At 39.6% G+C, this 26,188-nt stretch overlaps 1 protein-coding gene across 1 annotated transcript in view; it reads left to right on the forward strand.

The window, feature by feature from the left end:
* Positions 1 to 2,017: 2,017 nt before the first annotated feature.
* Positions 2,018 to 26,188, forward strand: part of lama2 (laminin, alpha 2) — a 325,147-nt gene continuing 300,976 nt past the window's right edge. The window contains exon 1 of the mRNA XM_049589718.1: positions 2,018 to 2,213. Coding sequence (XP_049445675.1) covers positions 2,147 to 2,213 — 67 coding nt within the window. The 5' untranslated portion in view covers positions 2,018 to 2,146. The remainder of the gene's footprint in view (positions 2,214 to 26,188) is intronic.

A 26,188-nucleotide genomic window follows, 5' to 3' on the forward strand; every position in this document is an offset into this window, starting at 1 on the left:
AGTTTGACACCAGTGACAGGAGATATGCTTTTATGTCTAATGCAGCTTTCTGCTCACCTAAACTGCACATGATATAAATTACAAATTAAAGAGAGTGTCATCATCAGCATTTTTACATAAACAATATTTAAGTTTTCTTCAGTGTCTGGAAATGAATTTTGCATGACTCCAATAAAAATCAACTTCAACTACTTTAATATTTCACTTTAGAAACTTTTTGTGAGCTTTAAGCCATAATCTAAGTTTAGAAACAAACATTCTCTGCACAAAAGGATAAAATATTTACAATGTTTTCACTTATTTCATACCTCATGTACGTCTGGCTGAGCTTTTATGGACGTTCATACCTGCCTATACTTGAGTTTTGCCCCAGACTGTGGTGAGTTGTGCAGGGCAGCAGGAGGAGCCACAGAACAGTTGTGTGACACACTGGACACAACTGGACCAAAACTTTTGTCCCAACTCTTCACTTCTGAAATACTCTGTGCTGCATGTAGGTCTTTCCTCTTCTTTGCTCTTTGTTTGTGGTAGCCAAAGCTGTGCTATTGCAACAGTTGATTTGCTCTGTTGAAGCCGAAGATTGTATTTCCAAAACTGCCATAGTTGTGCAACCCACAAATGTACTGTAATGCCTTTTATGTGTTCATTGTGTCAGCACCTGCCTCACTGCTCAAACAGTTCAACATGTTAATAGTTTTTTTCTATTTATCTATTCAATTCGAATAGCTTTATTAGCGTGACCAAAGACATGTTCTTGCCAAAGCATTTCATAAAAAAATAATTGTTAAAAATAAGTACAGACATAAATAACTAAAAGTAAAAATAAAAAGTACGTGGGTAGAGGTCCTTGGGGAGTGACCTCATACTACATCTTCTTCTACTTTCTTTCCAGTTGTAATATTTATTCTTTTTTTGTTGTTGTTAAATCTGTAGCTGTACTCTTAGCATTGTTTTGTTTGTCCTGTTTGTCTTGTCCAGTCTGCTGAAGTGATTTCCATGGACAGATAAGAAGTGAACATTAATTGTTAAAACAGAATGAACATTCTTGTTTTGAGTTAGTTTGGTTATTTTATTTTTCTTTTTGGTTTTGTGAAAATGCAACAGTTGTATGTGGACTTCTGATTATTATATAAGTGTAAAATGTTGTATTTCATGTTGTCCAACATTAAAGATACTGCACATAAAAAATAAAATGTAATGATATTTTACATGTTACATACATAGCCTACATAGATCATATACATATACTGTACTTAATATACAGGCGTTGCGTACAGGTTTGATATCATACATTGTTTTTTTTTTTTTTTTCTCCTCTAACTGAGGAGAACTTTTCACAGTGGAGGAGGAAATGCAAATAGCTTTACTGGCATGAACAAAGACTGTTCATAAGAATAAGTTAATAAATGAATAAACATAAGTTAATAAATAAATAAATACAGGTAAAAATAAAAAGTAATTATATTTTACATGTTACATTCAATAAATGAATAAAAATAAAACAAAATAAATACCCTCCATAGACACAATAAATATATAAATAAATAAAAATAAGTTAATAAAAATAAATATAAGTAAAAAAGTAACAATATTTTACGTTTCATTCAATAAATAAAAATAAAACAAAATACATACCCCATAAACAAAATAAATAGATTAATAAATAAAAATAAGTTTAAGAATAAATAAATACAAGTAAAAATAAAAAGTAATCATATTTTACATGTTACATTCAATAAACAAATAGATAAATAAGAATAAAACAAAATAAATGAAAAATTAAGAAAACACAGCATAAATAAATAAATAAATAAATAAATATAAAACAAAAACAAAAAATAAATAAAAAGAGATAAATGAATAAATATAAGTAAAAAGTAATCATATTTTACATATTTTACATCTATCTATCTATCTATCTATCTATCTATCTATCTATCTATCTATCCCTGGGACAGGCGGAGAGAGGAAGAGGAGGAGGAGTAGAGGAACAGAGGAGGGGGGAGACAGAGGGAGAGTTCGGGTCAACTTCTGTGAAACTTTTCCTCTGTCATTAAACGCAACACAGAGCTCCGCGAGAGCACAACGGACTGCGCGGACTGCACAGCGCGCGCGGTACGATACCAAACTTCCACACAGGACAACAATGACGCGGCTCCGGCTCGTGCTTCTCACCGCGTTGCTATGGCAATGCTGCCATGCCCAGCAGAGAGGTGAGTCCTCCAGAGACCTGATAGATAAGGCTACCGATCGATACACCAATACTCGGCTCCGCGAGAGTCATTTACCGCGGAGCGAGCACTCAAATGAGCTCGGTGTCACTCACTCATATCCCTTAATAAGCTAATTAGCCAGCGGCTAGCTACACCTTTGACGAGCTAGCTTAAATGAAAAGTGTCATGTCTGACCACGAGAGAGGCTTTAAACGTCCTCACAGAAGTGTGGTAAGCTAGAAAAGCCTCCTCATTAATCACTGTCTCTGTCACAGTCACAGGTGAAGCCCATCCACTTTGCTGGGGGTTTCTTTACTTTTATTTATCGTTGACAGAAGAGGGCACATCATGTGGAAAACCCTTCAGTGACACACCGTGTTTAGCCCAATTAAAACACACACAGTAGAGAGCACACATGAACAGGAGACAGATGCTCCAAAGTTACTGTTGTGATGTTTATGTGACTAGAAAACACTGAGAAACATCATGAATCATCACGAGTCAGGGAAACACACGTCTTAGTTGGATTAGTTGGTATTTTTAGACTCATAAATCAAGTCAACAAGACAGACCTTGACATAGCTGAACTGTACGAATACAACACAAATAGATGTCATTTGGTTTGCCCTTTTGTAGTTACTGCTTAGCCAACACAGTTCATCATTACCCAGTGGGTGCTGTATGTCATTTAGTCTGGCAGATATGCCTACCCCCCCAGGAAGGCTTGTTTTTCTACTTTTTACATAGTTCAGTGGATTTGTCACTCACAATATAGACTGTACACGGTGATGTGTATGCTGCCGTACCATATGGCTCTGTTGCTTTGTTAAATGCATAAGATTCAGCTTGAAAATGCAAGAAAAAAGCAGAAAATTAATGCAAAATAGCTGTGAATTGCTTATTTTTAGAAGATGAAAACAATTACTTATATGTGAAGGTGAATGGTAAGGTGTTTGAACATTTATGTGTGTGTAGGGTTTGTTTGCAAGTGTGTCTGTAGAGCAAGGGTTTAGCCTTGGTGGCCATCACTGGAAAGATGAGACAAATTTATTCAGCTTGAAAAAGAAGTGTAGTTATCTGGTTAGCTTCCATAATGTCTGTAACAATATAAGACAATAAGACAGGTAGCTTTCGTGATACTGTCTAGTAAACCGTTTTTGTTTTCTGTTTTCTTTTGGTGGTAGGTCATCTTCGCTGATGCTTTGTTGTAATTTTCTCAGTGCAATAAAGCGATTGATTGTTGCACTCACGGCTTTCTCCTTTTAAATGCTATCATCCCTCAGGGCTTTTGATGTGTCATAGACTTAAAATTCCTACACGCGAATAGTGACAAATAGGTTACCCAAGAAGATTTTTTAAAATTAAATTAAATTTAACTACATGTCTTAGCCAGAGTTTGCCTCTTTAATAGGAAATGGGTGTGCACCACATATTGCAATAATAATGTGTGGTTATCACAAAATCTCATGGCACACCATTTGAGGACCACTGATACTAACCATTGACAGTGTGCTATATTACTTTAAGATTTCGGACAGTTTGCCCATGTGTACTTTCAGAGTGAAGTTCAGATTGTCGTTGATGTTTCATTTTCAGTGTGAAGATTGTAGTGTTTCAATCTGTGTTCTGCAAGTTTTTATGATTGGCATTTTATTGAATTTTAGAAAGACAAAGGAATATAATTTTAGAAAGACAAAGGAATACAAACAAATACAAAACAAGGATTAAATGACTATATATATGTAACAAGGAAAAGTACAAGTAAGATAAGAGTAGAAAAGAGGCTGTGTTGTAAGTGGGACCAAGTGCGCAAAAGCAAGGGTGCATACATGCGTATACATGGAGAGGAGCTAAGCCATTGAATTGTCTTTAGGGTCATTAATGTAGTGAAGAAATCTTTCCAGTTTCAAACAATACCATACTATCCTGCCCAACAGAGAGAAGGGTAATAAGCTCCAACATCTGTATGAAGAGAGGGTCTCTAAAGCTCAGACTCTCAACATCCCCTCCTTGTTGAGTTTCAGATGCTTCCATCAGGGCGGAGGTTTTGCCTCCCTAAATGTAGCACTAAGTGTTGTAGATCGTCCTTTATCTGCTATTGCTTATCTTAACCAGCAGTGACCACTACTGTCCATGATTTACCCCTGACAGTGTGCCATACTGGGTACTGTTCCCCTCAGGGACATTAAAGTTTACCTTACCTTACCTTACCATAAGGATATCCGTCCATATGCCACCACCTTAGCAAGCAGATTATGCCTGTCTGCTATTGATGGTGTGTGAGCTGATTTCCATTGTTGTTGAACATGATAGTGGTCTGGATCCATTTGGGGTAGATAGAAGGAATTGTGTCTTTTAGGGTGGACGGGTCCCCCAACAGAAATAATACAATGGTAAAGGGGACTTCCTGACAGATAGTTCTCTGGATACAATCACGAACTGACGTTTTTCTACGAGTTAATTGACCGTCTGGACGGCCTCTGTGTGTTCCTCTAAAAAACTAACATTCAGTTACAACATGACATGAGGGTTGTTCAGCCAAATTATGAAAACACTTTTTAAAAACATATCTCTAGTGGGATCCAGCCACACAGATATCCTCAGTTAAGTGAGACAGTATTTGATGTTTTTTCATTTGGGTGAACCAACCCTTTCAAGATCAAATCAAGTCATAAAATGCGCTTGACATGAGCCGCTGCTCTTTCACTTGATGCATTTATGAGGATGTGAAATATTAATTATGAGCTGGGTGTGTGTTGTGGGCCTGTGACACAGTCAACAATGAGAAATGAGCAACAATGCTCTAAGCGGAGATGGGGATTGACAGCTGGGACCAAATAACATTGTGCAGAGTCAAGAGTCAAAATATTAATGCAGAATAGTTAATCTTATTAGCCATTGTCTTATTTATTACAGTAATGCTGTAAATTGGATATTTTTAGAAGATAAAAACAATTACTTCCAATATGTAAAGGTGATTGATAAGCTGTTTGAATGTATGACGTGTGTGTGTGTAGGGTTTGTTTGCGTGTGTGTGTGTGTAGAGCCGAGCGAGGGTTCAGCTTCGGTGGCCATCACAGGAAAGATGAGACAAATTTATTGCTCGTCATGCTTTTTTCTATTTATCATCTTCAAAACATCTCCGGCTACTGTTTAACCCAGGAGTGCTTTGGACCTCCTGCAGCGGAGAGGTGGGGGGCTGCCATCAGGATGTGTGTGTGTCTGCATACCGTGTGTGTGTGTGTGTGTGTGTGTGTTTGAGAGTGAGAGAAAGTGAGTAGAAGAGGGCGGGAGAGGCCATCTGCATTAGGAGCCTCATTACCAGGCGTGTCAGCCAGGCATGCTCTCTATCAGCGACAGAGCTCTGAGAGACACCAGGAGATAATCAGAAAGAGAAGAGGAGGAGGAGGAGGAGGGCTGAAATAGAGAGGAGAGAGGAAGGAGGGTGCATTCAAGAGTTATTAGGCATTGGAGGAGACATCAGTGGTGGGGAAAGAATGGGTGAAGCAGGTAGACAGAAGGTTGAGAGGGCATGAGAGAGAGGATGAGGTTGAAGCAGCAAGTTGGAGTTAGTGAGGGATGGGAAGGATACACAGATCAGTGGATAGCTGAATGGAAGTGGAAGCTTTTGAAACTGTTTCCTTGGTATCAAAACTTATGCTGGGTTGAGGAGCTGAAGACACATTTGTGGATGATGAAAAGGCACTTACTTTTTTGGCAACATTACAAAGATTCAAACAAAATTGCAGAGGAGCTTGGCAGAAAGATTGCTCAACACCATATACACTGCAAACGTGTTATTAGACTTTGTCACAGAATTGAAGGGGTTAGTAGATCAACAGAAGATTTATTGACAACAATTTTTGATACTGAAATTATTGTTTCACGGCTAGGAATGTCAACAGTTGTCTGTTAATTGGTTAACCGCTGAGAATATTTTTGACAGGTTACACATGTTGTCTATAGGTTAATTCACACCTCCTCAGTTTACTGCACTGCGCGCCAGCTTGGTCTAATGGGCACTAACGTTAGCTAGCGGCACCGCTTAATCAGTGACGACCACTTATAACAGTGTCCTAACCCAACAGGGTTGTTGTAGAAACACTGTGCCTATCTCCAGCCCCTGTTGACTTGAGGATAGCCACCACGTTTCCACAGCAGCTAGCGATAATTGCCGAATGAGCGGCACCGCTAGTTAGCTCCCACCCAACCTGGCTGGTGTGCTGTGCAGTGTGGTCAAAGTTAATGTTAGCTAACTAGTGGAAACCGGAGGATGGGCAATAACCTCTATGTTTACGCATCTTAATGTAATGTTAATCTGTCATCAAAGGCAGCAGAAAATAGAATAAAAGGCACCACCTAGTTTGGTTGGGAGCTAACCTAAGCTAGCTAGCTAGCAGCGCCTCCCATTCAAGGATTACAGCTGGTAATGCCACCCTGATGCAGAAATATTGTGCCCACCTTCCAGTCTCCCCTAGGTCGTCCGATGAACAAATGGCTTCATTATGAGCTGCAAAACACTTCTGGTAATGTTTACTATGCTAGCACCACTTGCCATGTTGCCACTGCTAACTGTGCTAAGAGAACAGTAAAATATGCTAAAGGGGTTTTATGGCTCAAAACTAAGCCGCTGATTCGCTGGGGCGAGCTTAGAGGAGACCGGAAAGGTGGGCACAATGTTTTCACAGCAACACTGTTGGGTTGGGACGGCATTACAATTGGTAATTGCCAAATGAGTGGCGCTGCTAGCTAGCTACCTCCTACCAGACCCGCTTGGTGTGCAGTGCAGTGAAATGAAGAGTAGCAAAATTAACCTACAGATCCGTATGTGTAACTGGTCAGAAATATTCTCAGAGGTTAACCAATTAATGGTGAACTGTTGACATCTGTACCTCTAAATGGATAGCGCTTTGAAATGCAGTACTAAAGCTCATTGATTCAGTGGAACGGTGGACTAAAAGGAAAGGCCTTTTTCATTTTTATTAACTGGTTAGGTACCGGTTAATGGGTGTTGAGCAATCAAAAGCAAAATTAACTGAAACTGACATCCCTATTTACTGCATCCTGTTACTTTGAGCAGCAGAATGCTACACGAACACAACATTTTCTCCAGTTTTTGGTTAGTTTTAATGAGAGATTTTTGTTATTCTTGTTTGGTCTGCGCTCCTCACTGGTTTGAGTAGGTAGGGCTGATTTGGAAAAAAATGTGATCTCGTGTTTTTATGCACCGTCATGTTTGAGCAATATTTGAATCTAAATGTGATGGTAGTTGTGAGTGTTGACCTAGTTTTGTTGAGCATTAAATTCCTATAAAAGATTTTTTTTCCAACCTAAACTTTGATTTTTGCTTGTTTAGTGTTGAAAATCTAATGTTACAGAGAAATACTTAAGACATTGTTGTCAGTGGCTGTAAGTCATTAATCACATAAAAAGCACCAAAACACTTGCTGGTTTAAGCCTCCAAATGTGGGGATTTACTGCTTCTCTCGGTTTTTGTATCACTTCAGATTAAACATCTTTGCATGTTAGACTGCTAATCAGCCAAAACATGTCATTTTAAATGGTCGTCTTGGGCTCTAGAAACTTGTTATGGACATTTTCCCACTATTTTTGGACACTTTATGGACTGATTGATTGATAACGGAAAGAAATTGAATATAATATTCATTACTATGTTTTCATTAGTGTATCACCCTCTGACACTAAAAATCCTTGTGTTTTCGTCACCTCAGAATGAGCCGTTCTACAAACCAGAAGATGAAGATAGTAGATGGATTAATGTGGTTTAAACAATTCTTTATTTTCAGAATGGAAATTTGGCAAACAGTAGAATATTTTACAAATTTGACGTAGATTCAGAACAGTAATGAGAATTGTAATGTAAATAAATAAAACAATAAATAGACAAAGGAATCTTATTTCTGGTCAGGAGCATGTCAGACTCTTTGGGCAGACAGTTCAAAACATTTTGTAAGTGTTCTAGCAGACAGTGTAAACAGAATAAATAAAACTAAAATCTCAATTGTGGTCAGTACTTTCTGTACAAGTTTTACACCCACAGTATGTAATTTTGTCTGTTTCTCAATCAAAAGAGTAACAAGAGATGGACTGTGATGGCGTCTTGAAGTAATGTAGTGTCATTGGTTTCTGATGAAAGTCTATCTTATGTGACTCAGACAGAAATCATGTTTTTGGACGAGGAGATGAAAGAAAGTTTTATTTACTTTAGTCATGTTATGTCATCAGATGAGTTGATTATACAGCTGCTGTAGGTTATGTTATATGGTGAATTTAATCGTGGAGTAGCACTGCGCTGTTATCAAAAAATAACTCAGTGAGCATGTTGAATGTATGGATAGTTTGATTATATAAGGAATTTATTGAAAATTTGTTATCTCTATCCAAAAAAAATGTATCGTTTATTGTCTATTATATTGTTTAATTGCTCTACCCTAAACTGTGTTTTCATGTTGGTTTGATGCCAGTATTGGTCAGTGAATGTCAAGTCAAAGACTAATGCCACTGCATCATCAAAAGGCCAGAAAAGTCCAGTGTAATCAGCAGAAAACAAACAAAACTGCCCCAGCTTAGACACTATGAACTATTTTGCTATTTACAACAATGTGATTCTTCTTGTATTGTACATTTTGGACTTCCTAACAGATGAGTCAGTATGATTCATGAGACTCTAGAGCCAAGCCAAACGACTACATATAAAAGATAGTGAAATGTCAAGAATGTGTGGCTGTCGCCGGGGAAAATTTGAAAAGTTGGGAGAAGTTGCCAGAAAAGTTGACTTGTTGGAGTTATGTGTGTATTAATGTGAATGTTACCAGCCTGATTTGCATGAATGGATATGAAGTAAAGTCACTAGAGACAGCAGTGTGGAATGAATCCAGACAAGGATTGTAAACCAACTGAGAAATCAACATTTTTTATTTAGCAAATCCCTGCGACTTATTCATAATATCGCTGTCCTGCAGAAACCTCATACCGCATCTTCAAAAAAAGCAAACACATCAAGAAGGGTTAGAAAACCAATTGATTTCCCTGTTGATGTTTATTGGACTTTGGCATAATCAAAGGTGCAGCTTGATCCTATGAAATATTTTCTCGTTGGGAGGATCAATGCTGCAAACGTAAAATATAGTTAATTTGTAGATAAAAGGTCTCCTCTGAGCAACTACAGATGTGTTTATAAGTTTATGGTAATGCGGGTTTAACCAAGCCAGGCTGAATGTGATGTGATGTGAAGTCACCAGAGGTATCGCGGCGAGTGTGATGTGAATCCAGAGTAGGTTTTTCTGCCCATCTGAGAAATCAACATTTTTATTAGGTGAATTCATCCCAGTGTCATAATGTTTCTAAAATATGTTGATCTCAGGCTGCTGTGTTAATGTGAAAGCAGCCGAGCTTAGCTGAATGGATTTGATGGAATACACCAGAGGGAAAGCGCTTAGGCTTTCTCAGCCTGGGACCCGAATTCAGTGAATATAATCAATGTGTCCTAGAAAATAAGAGAGAAGGGAACGAAGGAGGCAAGGTGGCAAGAGTGAATAGAAATCAGGGAGATTAGAAGGATGCACAAGAGTTTAGTCTGGATGGCTTTGAGCTATAATAACAGGTTATATGGGAAAATTATATGTAGCTTGTTAAAACATGCAGATGAATGCAGATTATGGATACATGAGTGCTGCATTTTAGAGTGGGGTTGGAATAAATACAGACAAACATTACGCACTCCCAGAATAACATTCACAAGAAGTGAAGTATTCAGATCAGAGTACCAGCGGACCAGAGTTAAGAAATACTCCATTACAATCAAAGGTCCTGTATCCACAATGTCGCAGCGGTAAAATGTACTTAGTACGTAAATTACTTGTTATGCAGAAAATGGCTCTTATCAGTGTTGTATAGAGTGCTCCATGGATAATGTTTTTCTGAAGGCTGATGCAGATGTTTGCATCACACTGGTTCCCTCATCAAAACGCCTTTGGGATTTTTCCATTGGATTTTGGATTATCGCCAAAAATAAGCTCTGTGGCCAACTTTTATGATACAACTGCCTTTTCAAAAATACATAGAAGCTTTAAAGTTCAGGAGTAGGGTATTTACTGATGTATTTAATGTTGGAGAACAAAATGTGAAAGTCTCTTAAGCTTATGTTCACCATAGACCTTATTCTAGGCATCTAACCACAAACTTTTAAAAGAAAAACCCATTAACTTTGAGATGAGGGAACCCGGAGAGGTAAAATGCTATCTCATTTCTGGTTTCAGGACTCATTCCTTGTAGACTCTATTGTCTGTGTAATAAAACTGGATTATATTTAGTAAAGCAGTTCATGTTGCGCTGGTAAAGCTGATCTCAACTTATTAACCTGTAGCAGTGCATTGTATTTATATTCATCACAGCTTTTGCAGGGCTCAACAATAAGGATTGCCCGATTGCCCAGGGCAAGTAAAACTCGCAGTCGGGCATGTAAACTAACAACCTCACTTGCCCGATCGGGCAAGTTGCTAAAAATAGTAAAAGTTAATAACTAATTGATAACATAAATGTATTTTAAAACGTGCTCTTCTGCTCTGATGCAGGCGCACGGCGGAGTTCCGCCACACATAGGTGAGCACGCTAGATCGGCTCGGGCCGCATTTTCCTGACCAAACCTCACCCCGAGCCCGGTGCAGTTTGTCAGCTGACAAAGTTATTGAAATGGACAGTGTGTAAATAACCACCAACAGACTGCTGTTACGCACAGACAAACACGCTGCTCGCACAGCAGCTCAGTACGGCACTCAGGCAGAGCTTGTGTTGCGTTCAGGCCTTGTCACGTAAATAACAACTTCCAACACTTAAATAGGTCATAGCACAAAACAGCAGCATGTCAAGCGACTTTTTACTTTATTATTAGTGCTGCATGATTAATCTAATCGCAATCGCGATGTCAGGCTGTGCGATTACATAACCGCATAAAAGGCTGCGATTTGCGATTTAATGTAGGCTAAATAAATGTTAACGTGTGTGCCTGTGAACGTGACTGCCTCTCCTGTAGTGTGTGGAGTTTGTTGACATCACGCCCACAAGCTATCCTGGTGCGTGCAGCCGGCGTGCAGCAGTGACCAACACAGACGCTGAAGAAGAGCATGAGCTCGACCATGAACAGGCTGAGTTGATGGTGAAAAAAACGTCTGTTACATGGCGATACTTTGGATTCAGGTACGGCGATGTTGAACAGAAAGACGTGCTCTGTAAGCGTAAAAGTTAAAGTCGCCACGTCCCGCGGCAACACGACCAATCTATATCAGCACTTGAGACAGCACAGGGAAAAGTAGGAAGAGTGCATGCGAGATAAAGCTGAGCTGTGTAATGTTAAAGACAAAGAGACAACTGAAAGCCGCCAGAGCCTCATAAAACAACATCCAAGCACAGTTAAGCAAACATTTGGAAGTGTCACAGGGAAATCATGGACTCCATAACAAATGAAAAATTGAGCAATTTTGCTCTGTTTCGGGCCACATGACACGCTGCTGAGTTGTGCTATGGCATGCTGGAATTTGTCATTTACGTGACAATGCCTGAACACAACACAGGCTCACTCTGCTGTGTGTACAGTTTGTGTTTATGTTTATTTTATTTAAGAAGGGACAGTGCACATTAATTAACATAATCACTTGAGTCACGTAAATATGCCAAATTTAGCCATACAGGCTAATTTTCATCTGCAGATGTGCTGCGCTGCTGTGTGAGCAGCGTGTTTGACTGTGCTCAGTCTGTTAATGGTCATTGACACACTGTCTGTCCATAACAATAACTATGTCAGGTCAGTGCCCCCCTAATATAATGTAGGGGAAACATTGAATCAAGCAAAAAGACTCATGATACCATTTATTTATTACATTTTATTGTAATTATATTGTAATCGCAATCGCAAATCGCAATATTGTCCACCATAATCGCAATCGCACATTTTTATCAAATCGTGCAGCACTATTTATTATATTCAATAAAATTGTATGTTCCTAAATCTTGAGACACCTCATATGTAAGCTAGACAGACATTTCACCTGCTCATTACTGTGCACACATGTACTGTATGTACTTAGTCCTAAAGAGCCCTTCTGGTGCCAGTAGATACACAGAAACATCCCAGCAGGCTGTGCTTTGCAAGCATACAAAAAAGTTTTACGCATGTGAAAATTATTTTTCATGCGTGTGCTTCACCTCCGCTGCTACAACTCCATCCTAGGGGAAACACTGCTGTGTGCGTTTTGTGTAACAGGTGGATGTGGTAGTCTACTGGTAGAGTAGAGAGAGCTAAGTAGCGTTGAAGTAGAGTAGAGCAGGGCAGAGAGATGTAAGCAAAATATATTAAACCCGGTGCCAACACAGCAGAACTGGAGAGAGGGGTGAAAAATAAATAGAGGTGGGCATGGCTCAAGTAGGGCGCAAAATTATAGACGGAGAACGATTGACAAATTTTTCACTTTAAGCCCTGACACTGTCATTTTTGTGTAGGAATTAAGCTACAGTACATGATGTATGTTGTTTTAATTAATAAATACAGTGTGAATAAAGATTACATAACATAAAAATAACTGCAGTCTTTGTTATTTGATAGCCACTTAAATTAAACACTTTTTATAGGGCAAGTAAAAACTGACTTCGGGCAAGTAGATCTCTGATCAACTTGCCCGACCGGGCAAGTGAAAAAAAACCTTAGCGTTGAACCCTGTTTTGTATATGATAACTTGAACTAAAGGTGGCCAAATGGCTAAAATCTTCTGTTGATGTATATGTCATTTTAAATCACTGTAACAGATATTAGGATACAGTAATTGTTCTGTAGACTTACTAGGGGATTTTATAAACTAACCATATCATGCTTATCCCATTTGACAATTTTCTTCTCCTATTTGGAACTTCCATACAAACAAAAAACACAACTTCCTCACATGAGACAATATTTAAGTTAAAAACAAAAGATTCAAAACAGTGAAACTTAAATTATTATATCAAAACTGAAACTTTAACATCCCTGATAACAATAAATAAAAGTGCCACAGATTTCTTTATTTACAGCTTCATTCTATAGTCCTCCATGTCTGCCCAAATCATGATACCTTGCTAGCCAGGTTGATTCCCAAGATCATGTGAAAATCATGTGAGAATCCAGCCCTGATTTGCTACAAAGCCTGCCCTGAATATAGCTACTGTGATAGAAATGGTTTTACCAAATCCCTACTGTATACCATCATATCGTAGCCTGGAAATCCAGACCCAAATCTATAAAGATTTAGGGTCTGGCTATGTGTAATGCAAATGGCCCAACTCGAGGGGCGGCACCAAGCATGCATTTGAAAATATCACTGCACGCAATTGCATAACAGTATGACCAATCACAGCAATACACAGGGTGACGTATTGTGAGCGCTACCAGTGGAGCTAACTGGTAGATTAGACTCTTGCCGTATCCGGTCGGCAAAACAGCAAAAACGTTCTTTTTGCAAAGGAAAGACTCGAGCGCCGTCTTCTGTTCCTCTTTTAGAGAAAAAGCCAAGTCTAACTCGTTCATTGTAGCGGCCACAGCCGTTTCAAACAACTGGTATTCATCCGTAGGCATCTTGCAACGTTTACTGACTGATTCTGGACTTAGTCGTCGCAGCGCTGTCGTCATCTGTTTAGCTTGCCTCTGGCCTGCCTATATCAGATACACCGATGTGATTGGTGCAGCTCGGCTCCAACGGCACAGGTAATGAGCATCATTACTGATTGCCAGAGTGACTCATTGAGCAAGTTCAAATTGTGCTCTAGCGAGAACTCTGGATTTCCAAGGTAGTCATATCATCCAACCCTGACTTGAGCAGCAAAGTATCCAGTAACTACTGGGGATGCACCGATTTTAAAAGTCTGGGCTGACACTGATACTTATACTGATGTTCAAAATGACAATTTGGCTGATAGCCGATACTGATACCAATGTTTGTATGCTGTATATTTTGTTTTTGTTGTTATTTACTCCCCCTTTTGTGCCAGGGAAACAAAAAAATCTACACTATAAAAACATAACTGAACTGTTTTAAAGTCATTCAGTCCATGAGCAGAAATTCAATCCTACAAATTTATGAAACAATGTTTGATATAACCTTTCACATGAAAAACTTTTCAAAGTAACTGCTTCAGAGGCCTTTTTTTTACCATATATATATATATATATATAAAAATTCCCTTTCTAATATCTATTTTATATTGCTGAGAAAACATCAACAAATTTCTCCTTCAACAAACTGTATTTATACAAGTTTCTCACCAAAAACTACATTTGACAAGATTTCATTGAACACATCATGAGAACAATATCATTTACATTCGCCCAATACTAATTTTTACTAAATAAAGCTGAAACGCATCATAATGTAAGGCTAATTAGCACTCCTGTTGATTTCAACGCAAATTGGTTGTTCACAGTGTAGCATTATCCTTGCGTTATTGCATCCTTACATTGTGCAGCGTCCTAAAGAAGATCTCTGTTCATCCCAAACTCGTTTTCTCAGTCTCCAAGACGATGGGACTCCGTGTGCTGCTAGCCATCTCGTCACACAACAGTGAGATCACAGATCCCATTTGCCAAACAGTCATTGTGTTCTTCTTGTGTCCCCCCCCCCCCCGCACACACTACAGAAACAGAGCGGCAACAGAGGAAACAGAGTCGCTTAACTCATAAAGGTGAGACTATGAAACTGAGCAATAACAAAGTTAACGGGTCACAAGCCAGTGCCAGGCCAAGAGCCAGAGAGCATTCTGCCAAAAACAAAGCTAAGAGGATAGACACTATTCTGATTGGGGGTTTTATAACGAGCCAGGTGGAAATGGCCAGGACTGAAAATCTAACTGTGAATAACACATCAGTCAGAGAGGTGGCAGCTATGCTACCAGACATCATGTCTACACGGCCACATATTAAGAAGATTGTTATTCATGCTGGCTCATTTGACATCCTCACGAATAAATCTGGGTCTGTGACCCTAAAGAAAGACTTTTTGTTTTTATTGGAAACACTTAAAAAACTTCACTCAGGAGTGTCTTTCATCTCTGGACCTATCCCAACACTCGGCAGAGGTTGCGAGTCCTTCAGCAGACTCCTTGGCTTAAGCACCTGGCTCTCATCAGCCTGCCTTGAGCAACAGGTTGGATTTATTGACAATTTTAATATTTTTTGGAACATAAAAAGCCGCTTCATGCCAGACAGGATTCACCCAAACAACCTTGGCTCCAGACATCTTGGCTGCAACATACGTCACACCATTGAGTCATCTTATCAGAACATATATGCACTGATAAGCAGGAAGGTCAGCACACAGGGAGCAGACAGACAGACAGTTACTGCTCCCAAAACAACAACCGCCTCCCATGATGATGACGTCACAGTCTGTGACTCTGTCCTCCACATTACAAGAAACCTGCAGAGATTGTCTCTGCCCCAGCAAGAATGTCAAGAAAAGAAGAGATAGGACAGTCACCATGCCGCTTTCCCCCTTATGCCGGCAATTTCACTCAGCTGGCGACATGGCAAAAATAAAAACAACTGCAGAAAATCAAGGACGGTCAACCCATCAAATCTGATATGTATCTTATGTCAATCACAGTCTGTCTCTGAACTTATGCCAGATAACGTTTTACAACTAGCACTTCTAAATATCAGGTCTCTGGCTGGCAAATCCTTCTTAATCAATGATTTTATTAACAAGCACAAACTTGATTTTATGTTTTTAACTGAAACTTGGCTAGGTCAGGACAATAGTGCAGCAGTTTTGATTGAGACAACCCCTCCAAATTTTAGTTTCTTTAGTGACGCAAGAATACATAAGAGAGGAGGCAGAGTTGCCACTCTGTTCAAGGACAGCTTCCAGTATAAGCCAATGTTTTATGGTCAGTTTGACTCCTTTGAATATGTTGCCACTCAGTTAAAATCCCCCTGTCGAGCAATTTTAGTGACCATCTACAGACCCCCCAAATATGATGCAAGGTTTTTTGATGAGTTTGCCAAATTGCTGTCTATTGTGTGCATGGATTTTGACTGTGTTGTTTTAGTGGGAGATTTTAACATTCATGTTGATAATCTTACAGATGGGTGTGCTAAGGTACTGTTAAATATTCTGGATAACTTTGGGCTTTCTCAGCATGTCACAGAACCAACACATAACAGAGGACACATATTAGATCTAATTATTTCCAAAGGTCTTAATATCTCTGAGGTTGTGGTGAACGATGTCGCTTTATCTGACCATTACTGTGTTTCGTTCAAAATGACCACACTTGCTAATCCTATGAAAAGTGAAGCAGAGGTGATCAGAAAGCGTTATATAAATAACACCTGTGCATTATTCACCCAGAGTTTTACACCATCACCAACCCTGCCCTCAGCTCTAGTTGATGACCTTGTAAGCAGTTTTAGTTCCAATGTTATGACTGTTATTAATTCTGTCGCCCCAATTAAGACCAAAGTTCTGTCAGGTAGGAAAAAGGCACCCTGGAGAAACGCCACACTGGTTAAAGAATACAAAAGAGTATGTAGACAAGCTGAACGCAGGTGGCGAAAAAACAAACTCCAGTATATTACGACATTTATAAAGAGAGTCTTCACAACTATAACCAGGAACTGAAGAATGCAAGGCAATCATATTTTTCAGAGATTATCAATAGAAACAGTAATAATGCCTGCACACTTTTTTCTGTAGTGGGCAGACTGACCTGCCCCACAGCATCACTCCCTCCTGGACTACTGTCCAACAAGTCATGTAATGACTTTGCAGCCTTCTTCATAAACAAAATATTACAGATAAGACAGGCAGTGTGCAGCTCCAGCTCAGAAATGATAACACTTGTGTCTTCCTGTCCTCCGGTTAATCTAGGACATTTTAGCCTCCTAGATTACACAGCTCTAACAGAAACGGTTTCAAAATTAAAGCCCACAACATGCTGCCTTGATATTCTGCCTTCAAACTTATTAAAAACCGTTTTTAACTGCATAGCTCCAGATGTACTGCAGATAATAAGTACTTCTCTTAAAGCAGGCCAGTTTCCCCAGGCCTTGAACACTGCAGTAATAAAACCTCTCCTAAAAAAATCAAATCTGGACGCCACAGCAATTAGTAACTATAGGCCAATATCAAATCTGCCATTTTTGGGGAAAATCATTGAAAGGGTTGTCTTCCAGCAAATCCATACTTTTATGATGCAAAACAATATTTTTTAACACATTTCAGTCTGGATTTCGGCCACACCACAGCACTGAGACTGTACTTATCAAAGTCTTAAATGATATTCATCAGAATAATGATGCATGTAAATCCTCTGTCCTGGTATTACTAGATCTCAGTGCTGCATTTGATACAGTTGATCTACAGTGGTTCAAATCTTACTTACAAGATAGGGACTTTTTTGTGTCAATTGGTAACCATGAATCTGAGCGAACTACGATCACATGTGGGGTTCCTCAAGGGTCCATTCTCAGACCACTTCTATTCAACAACTGTATGCTACCCCTAGCCCAGATTATGGAACATCACACATCTCCTATCATATGTATGCAGATGACACACAACTCTATATCTCAGTGTCATCACATGACTATAGTCCCTTACTCTCATTGAGTAACTGTATTCATCAAATCAATGACTGGATGTGCCAGAATTTTCTCCAGCTAAATCCAGAAAAGACAGAGGTATTAATTTTTGGCCCTAAAAATGAAAGGGCAAAGATCAGCGTCCACCTTGGCTCTATGTCATTGACAGCTACAAATCAAGCCAGAAATCTTGGTGTTATTATTGACTCAGACCTGAACTTCAAGTCCGAGTCAGCTGCTGTGACTCGACACTGGGGAGCACGCTGTGAATTCAGATCTAGAAGGGAGACGTCCTGTGATGGATCTTTAGAGTTCATTACGATCTGAATTAGACCAGTGTGTGGAACCTGTGTCCGGTGGGACGGTAAGACTCTAAGTGAAGGACTCGAGAGCAAATAGTGTACGCACATTGGGTGTATTATTAAGGGAGACGTCCTATACACTCATTAAAAAACAGACCCGACCAACCAAATTCAAGATGGTTCAGAGCCAGGGACAAGAGATCCTAGCTGAAATCTCTGACAGAGCCAATTTTTGAACTTAAACTTAAATGTTGTCTAAGAGCACTTTTTGGTGGCAAGGAGTAGCAGGAGTGATATAGGCCATCACGGCCTGGACCCCTGGCCGTATAGCTTAGGTAGCTATACAAATGTTCTAACAATAATGACTGTGTATGCAGTGCTCTTAGATGCAATGTATTGAGCCTGTTTTTATTTTATGTTACTGTATTTTATTACCACTATCATTCTCAGTTTCTATTTCCCCTTTTAATTGACTGTTTTTATTGTTTTAAATTGTGTCTTGTTGCTTTTAATGTCTCTGTAAAGCACTTTGAATTACCTTGTGTTGAATTGTGCTATACAAATAAACTTGCCTTGCCTTGCCTTGTACCTGGTCATTAATTTAAGTTTGTGGATGTTAGTCTTGAGCCCTGCTGTTTAGCCTGCGCAAAATTGATGTGACACAACAGATAAACATCGGCCACTGCCATCAGTGAACGTCTAATTTGCCAAAAGGCAGATCATAATCAACAAGACAAATATCGGCTGATAGTGAGGTTCAACCAACAAATCGGTGCATCCCTAGTAACTACTCTTGTTTTATTAGGGTAATGGACTAAATGTATAATGCAGCATGAAATGGAAATACTTAGGTAAAGTACAAGTATCTCAGAAGTGTACTTAAGTGCAGTACGTGAGTAAATGTATGTAGCTTAATACTTGATCAATGATGTCAAAATGTAATATATTACCATAACTATTGCTAATCAGCAAATCATTTAATTGACTAATTGTTTAATAACTGCTTGTTGCGTGATCTGTCACTCAGGTGCTATAAAGGGTTGCCCAGTAATTAAAGGGTTAATAACTTGGTCCTCAGTGCCACCTGTCACCTGCCTGCTGTAAAATCATTTTCTGATTTTTTATACTCCCAATTTTATACAGCCTATCAATATGAAAAGATGCCAAACTCCAAGTTGCTCCAGATGTGTATGTGGGGAAAAATGTCACTTTGGACAAACATATTGCCAAATCAGTGTGATCTGCCTGATGGTTGCGCCTTGTAAGTGCAAGGACAAGTTTCATGTCTAAATCTAATTAAGCTGACAGTGTATAATTATGAGAAGAAAAGTTGACTATAGTGGTGTTTTTGCTGTGACACACCTTTGATTGGAAAGGTAACATTAACGCTCATCCATCACTGGCACTTAATGTACGTGTGTGTCTGCTTTAAGAGTAATCTTAATTTAGCAGATTTGATAAATGAGATTAGTCTCATTACAGCACTTGTATGTGTATGTTTGTATATGTCTGTAGCTCACTGTCAGACCGTGTTTGTGGAGTTGTCATTGGCTTCAAGGCAGTCAAGAATTAATCAATGACATTGTGCCAAAGACACAGATCACATGAACACGAACAGGTGTGTGTGTGTATATGTGTGTGTGTGTGTGTGCGTCTGTGTACTTTAGAGGAATCCTCAGGGAGCTAAAATTAGCCAGGTGCTAAATTGGAGCAGTGCTGTATCCTTCCTGTCAATAAGGAAGACATGAAGCTGGAGAAGAAAAAAGAGAGAGGGATTCGGTGGCACTGACTTTGACATTTTAAATCTTAGTCGGGGTTGTTTTTTTGTTTTTTTTTCTTGACACTTGTCACAGTGTGGGGCAGAAGTAGGTCAGGACGCTGGCTTGCAGCTAAGTGATACCTGCTGAAATCAAGAAGTTAAGTATGCACTAACAATATAACTTTTGGAATTGAACTTAGGAATATACTACATGCAGAATAGGGGAGTAAATCACTAGCTTCATCATGATCCAATATTATATCGATTCTCTGGACAATAATATGATATTTGCTTATATCACAAAGTCTAACTAGAAAACAATGTTTTGATGCCTTGGATGTGCTGAATGTGCATATTAAGGCAGTACAGGAGGAGGCGCACATTAATAATCCTCCAGGACTGTAACATGCTCATATTTAACTATACCATATACCATATGTATACCATATATATCATACCAAACTATGTGTCATGCAGGGCTTGCGTTAACCGGATATTCTCAGTCATTGACCGGTTTTTTATAACAATGACCGGAAAATCTGAAGGCCGTTGGTCATTTTGACCGGTTGCAATTACCACCCCTGCCCACTTTGCGGCGGAGCGCACAGTCAGTGGTTTAAGTGGCTGCTGTTTTCACACTGCAAAGAAAAAGTCATTCATCTGCTTCATGTAGCGTTGTTGACATAACGCCCTGGACACACCGGACGCGGAACCGAAGCACGGCACCCAGCAGCGGAGGCAGTTTTCAGTCAGTGCCCATGTTAACCTATCTGACTGTCCACACAGGCCGCTGAGCAGAGCGGGGTGTCCGCGGAGTAGAGGCAGCGCTTCAGTTTCGGCGTCTGGTCTATTTTTCACGGGAGCTGCGAGCCCTTCTGTCAAGCTGGATCGAGCGGATCGTACAAAACAGGAAGTCGGACACAGAAAAGACGAGCGAATCCAGCCAATTTTCAAAATAAAATAACAACAGCACGCACTGAGGAACAAAATACCGTGTTTATAATTTAAAATAACACAACAGTGCATAACCGAACACATTTTTCAATACCATAATCACTTCATTACAATTTTAATTTTGTGTCACCGAGTCTACAGGCATAACTACATAACGCCCTGGACACACCGGACGCGTTAGTGACGCGTTAGTGCTGTCCGGTGTGTCCAGGGCGAAGCCTAATTGCACAGGTGTGTGGATGTCTGTTCATCTTTTTGTTAATGTCCTTATTAATGCACACTTTATAACTTGCTTGTTGGATTTATTAAAAACGAACAAATGAAAACTAAATGTCTTTGAATATCTTTATTATCATTTAAAAACGAAAATTAAAATGACCAGTAAAAATAGATTATGACCAGATTTTTATGACCCTGTCGGTCAAAATAACTGGCGAGGAAAAAGTCTAGCGCAACGTCTGGTGTCATGTGACTGCAGTTGGTTCAGATTGAGGTCGGAACACGTTCTCACCACAAACAAACCACACAGGGTTCGATTGTATCCGGACTGAGACCACCTCTTCAAGAAGGTCTCGGTCCGGTTAGTTTGGTGCGCACCTGAGTGTGATTGCTGTGTTCACACCTGCCCAAATGAAAAACAGGCAAACGAACTTGAGTTTGCTTGAACCGAACCAAACAGGGCAGGTGTGAAAGCACCCTAATTGTAACAGGTTAAGGGCAGTAAGGTTTACTTTAAATTGACTCTGCTAACAGCCATAAAACATGACTTGACAACAAGATAATTCAACAGAAGTATAAATTTGGCTCAACAATAAATGTCAAGGTTCATAGGAAAAAACTTTTACATTGTATAAATCATCCTAGCGGGGTATCGTCTACTCATGCCTTAACAAATGACATGTATTATTTATTTATACTTTTTTCTTACTCACAAATCACTGCATCTCAGCATGGTTGAATTTCAGCCTGCATGTGTGGTTTTTCAGCCTAACATTGTTGAAACAGATGGGTAGTATTGCCGTAAAAATGGAGTGAGATACCTGGCCAGGTTCGTCTAGTTTCTTGAGTACTTAATCTTATAAAGGCATCATTAACATGTGGCATGGGATTTGTCTGTTGACCCGTCTTTTCTCCGAATTAAAAAATATTTCCACATTGCCGACTTATTCCCAAGAGAGAAGAAAATATCCTCACTTCTCTTTGCTGCTTGCCTATATCTACCTGGTGTTTGATGGTAACACAGATGTGTGCCACTGGAATTTCAAAATATAGGTGTATCTTAAAGGTGACGATATTTTGCCTTGATGATACTGGATTGTGGATCGTTGAATGACCCCTAATGTAAAACGTAGGTAAATCATAGGTACATGTCTTTTGAGACGTTGCTACAAGTACTGTGAACAAAAAAATTCATTTTCAGAATGATTGGCAGCTCCAAAAGCCTTCGTAGTACATTTTCCGTGCGTTTGTTTAGTTTTAGTGAGATATCTGCTAGATTACCTTATGGCACAAAACCAAAAAAGAAAGAGGATGCTGTTATTCTGAGCAGAAATGACACTCGAGCTTTGAGAGTTTCTTGCAACGGCACATTGTGGAAGGAGAGAAAAGTGGATGAAAAAACGGTTTACATGTTTTTCCATTCCAGCAAGAAGGGGAAACAAACACACAATGAGGAGCGGGACAAGTAGCAGCCTTCTGTCTACTGCAGAAAGAAAAGGGGTTTATGATCTCAATTTTAAAAACACAAATAGTGAGTGGAACAAGATAACTGACGTGACCATGATGGCATTTGTTCATGGTAATTAAACCAATGTATCTCAATTAATTTGAGAATAATGCAGGCCTACGGATGTTTGTAAAGGTTATGTCTTGATTACATGAGCAGCGCATAAACGTGATGCATAAACGCCGTCTAATGTTTCATGGGACAGTGTTTATCCTAATACATGTGTGATAACAAGACTCGAATAATTTGGCTCAGTTTGTTTTGCATGTGTGTTTATTTGCATGCATCATTGTTTGCGTGTTTGTCAGTGTGTGCCTCTTACAATAGCATGTTAATATTTGACTTGTGCTTTTCCCCGTGGGGCCGTGCTGCCTCCGACAAAGCGCATCTCACACTGAACAAAATCTAGGTCTGTGCGTGTGTGTGTGTGTGTGTGTGTGTGTGTGTGTGTGTGTATGTGTGTATACGCCCGTGTGTGAGTGCTTCCTAGCTGTTTTGTTGTCAGAACAGCATTGATAATGCTGAGGAGAAAATCAATAGTTAATTCTACCAGGGACACAATAGCTGCTCTGCCCAGCTCCATTCTACTGTGGGCTTAGACACAGAAAGAAACAGTGCACAGAGTTGATGAATTGGTAAGCGTGTGTGCATGTGAGTTCATACAAGGGTGTGCATGTGTGTGTGTTTGCACAAGCAACTGCACCCAGGCTGTTCACTGTGTCTTAAAAATAACTGTGATATGGATTTGTAGGAAGGAACATAGAAAATGTACAATAGGTTGGATGACAAACTTTTCAGGTTGGAGTTTAAATCCCAGCTTAGTTTAGGGCCACACTCAGCTCAGATTTATCCCCATGTGTTTGCAATATATGTTGAAATAATGCGAAATGAATTCAAGTAAATTTGTTTAATAGCGTCTGTGCTCCATGTTGAGAGGCTTCAAAATAAAAATCTTGTGAAGTCATGTCCCATGTACTCCAACCTGTAAATTTCAGTGGGGCATTTCATGAGCAGAAATACCAGCTAAAATAACCCATCTTCATTCTGAAGCACCAGTCCAGTGCAGTTTGATGGTGTCACTCCTCTAACCTGTTTAGATTTTCTCGCACATTGGCTGCTGCTGCAGCTGTGTAGCACTTTACTTTTAGCATACCAGGTAGCTAACTTGAATAGTAAAGAGCAAAATGTAGGTTACTCCTTGAGAGTCATTAAATCAAACACTGAAAAAACTTGCATTGTTGACAAAAAGCTAAAAAAAAAAAGTAGATTCAATTTTCTTTTAAATTTGCCTTCTTCGTAATAAAATGCCTAATGGCCTTATTTTTCAATTGAATTGCTGACTTTGGCTCGATTAATTAATTGATTCTGTGGTCCTAAAAATGTCAGACTAAAGTGAAAAAACATGACATTTTCAGTAGGATGGGAATGAGTACTCGAGTACTCAGTTTGGACTCAGTATTTGTTCATGATACAGAGTAATTACTGCCCAACCTCCCACATGTGAACATGACTTTTATGTTTTTATACTGCAGTGAAAAAATACCCTGAGGCCCAAGAAGCATTTTCAACATATGACTCAATTAACAGTTGATCCATGGAGGTTTTCTTTTTATAAAACTTATTTTTATTTCTATGGCATATTTTAAAACAACAGGAGTTGAACCGAAGTGCTTTCCAGTCAAGACAGATGGGTTGCCCACTCTTTACAATATACAGTAAAGTCTGTGAGCCGAGCAGGAACTCATGGGCGGAGCCAGTGGTACAAACACTACTGCGCCTATTTAGTGGGCCGTCTACTGTGGAAATAAACCTGGAAACTAGAAACTTTTTTGGCATATGTGCCAGGTGAGCAACTCCATTGAAATTTATAGGCGCCATCTTGGCATCCAGTATCAATGTATGATTATAACTCTATGGGCAGCACACACACAGTCAGAAGGCTAACTGTTAGCTTCACACGGTTAACGTTACTTAACTTATTAACAGGTTTAACAACAGGGTTGAGCCGGTCCGGTACTGGTTTGGAGTTTGTTTGGACTGTTAAAATAGCTCTGTGTTGGATGTTAGCTGCTACTGCTGCTGTGTTAAGCTTATGCTTTGTATGCTTTAATAGGCTTATTAAACCTTGGCTGTTCAATGAATGAATTTGAAATTGCACGTTTTGCCATTGTTGGCTAATAGAAGATGATTAAAATGCCCATCCCAAGTTTTTAGATGTTCTGTTTTGTCCAACAAACAGTCCAAATTAATTGATAAACAAAGTAGTTGCCAATTATTTTTTTGTCGATTGACTAATTAATTATTTCAGCTTAACAAACAACATTTTCTTGATACTAGCAGCACAAATCAGATTTTTCACACTGTATAAACCCTCTAACTAGAAAGTCTATTTTCTCCCACCTAATTATCGAGACTTTTTGAAGAAGCTCAACTTTAACAACTTTTCTGCTACTGTGAAAATCCCATCAAGTAAAACAGTCCATGCCCATTTGAAATTTTTATGCATGCATGTCTATGATAGATGGGCAGATAGATCTGAGTGCATGTTCGCTATGGGCTTTGACACTGTGACCTTGTGGCTCGACACTGCACGCCTGACATACAGATATACAGCTGCTAAAACAGAGACTACTGACCCTTACACACACACACACACACACACACACTCACAAACATACACATCTGCAGCTGCAAAGACTTTGGGATGACCTCTGTTTCTTCATCTTTCTTTCTCCGTGTCACTCTCTCATCTCTGTCTAGCTCTCTGATCTTTCTGGGTGCTTATATTTTCCCGAGCAGCTTCCTGTGGTAACACATGGTGTCAATAATGAGCCCCCCTACACACACACACACACACACACACACACACACACTCGCTGGCACTTTCCCCTCCTCCGCTAGTCATAATCCTCCGTCCCCTCTCGCCTACTTCTTTTTTCCCTGTCCCCTCTCTGCTCTTTCTTCCCTTCTCTCGTTTCATCCCTTGGCCTCCTGACTGTCCTCCTCTTCCTCTTTTTCCCTCCTCATTTAATCCTCTCTTATTTTGTATTCTCTCTCTTCCTTTCTTTTTGTCCCTTCACCTCTCCATCCCTCTCCTGAGTAGACGGTGATCAGACCTCCTGCACAACTGTTAAATATCAAAGCAGCAAACAAAAGTAGAAATATCTGTGGCACTGTCCGAACCTAAATGTTAAATATAAATCTTTAATATTTTATAGCGATCAATAATACATTGGGAAAATGTTGTTGTAGTTTTGGCTGATGATGGACTTCTTGGACATGTCTGCCTATCAGAAACATTCAGCACTTTGCTCTTTCTCTAGCTCACATCCTTCCCCCTCTCCTCTGTGCCCCCTCATACATAACCCCCCTCACTTCCTCCTCCTCCACCTCCTCCTCTCCGCTATCTATCTTTCATCCTATGTAGGAGTACCGCTGACAACCTCTGCGGCCATAGCTGAGCTCCGTGTCTGGCCTCAGTTTGTTTGTCTTGCTGCTCCTTCACCGTTGGTTTCTGGAGGTCTTATTGTTCTGTTCCAGCTCAAATCACTTCAGTTCAAAACCTCTGTTTATCCACAGTGAACACACTGAGAGCAGGCTGTCTTTTACAGG

This window comes from Epinephelus fuscoguttatus, linkage group LG11 (genome assembly GCF_011397635.1).
Source record: "Epinephelus fuscoguttatus linkage group LG11, E.fuscoguttatus.final_Chr_v1".
Taxonomy (NCBI): Eukaryota; Metazoa; Chordata; class Actinopteri; order Perciformes; family Serranidae; genus Epinephelus; species Epinephelus fuscoguttatus.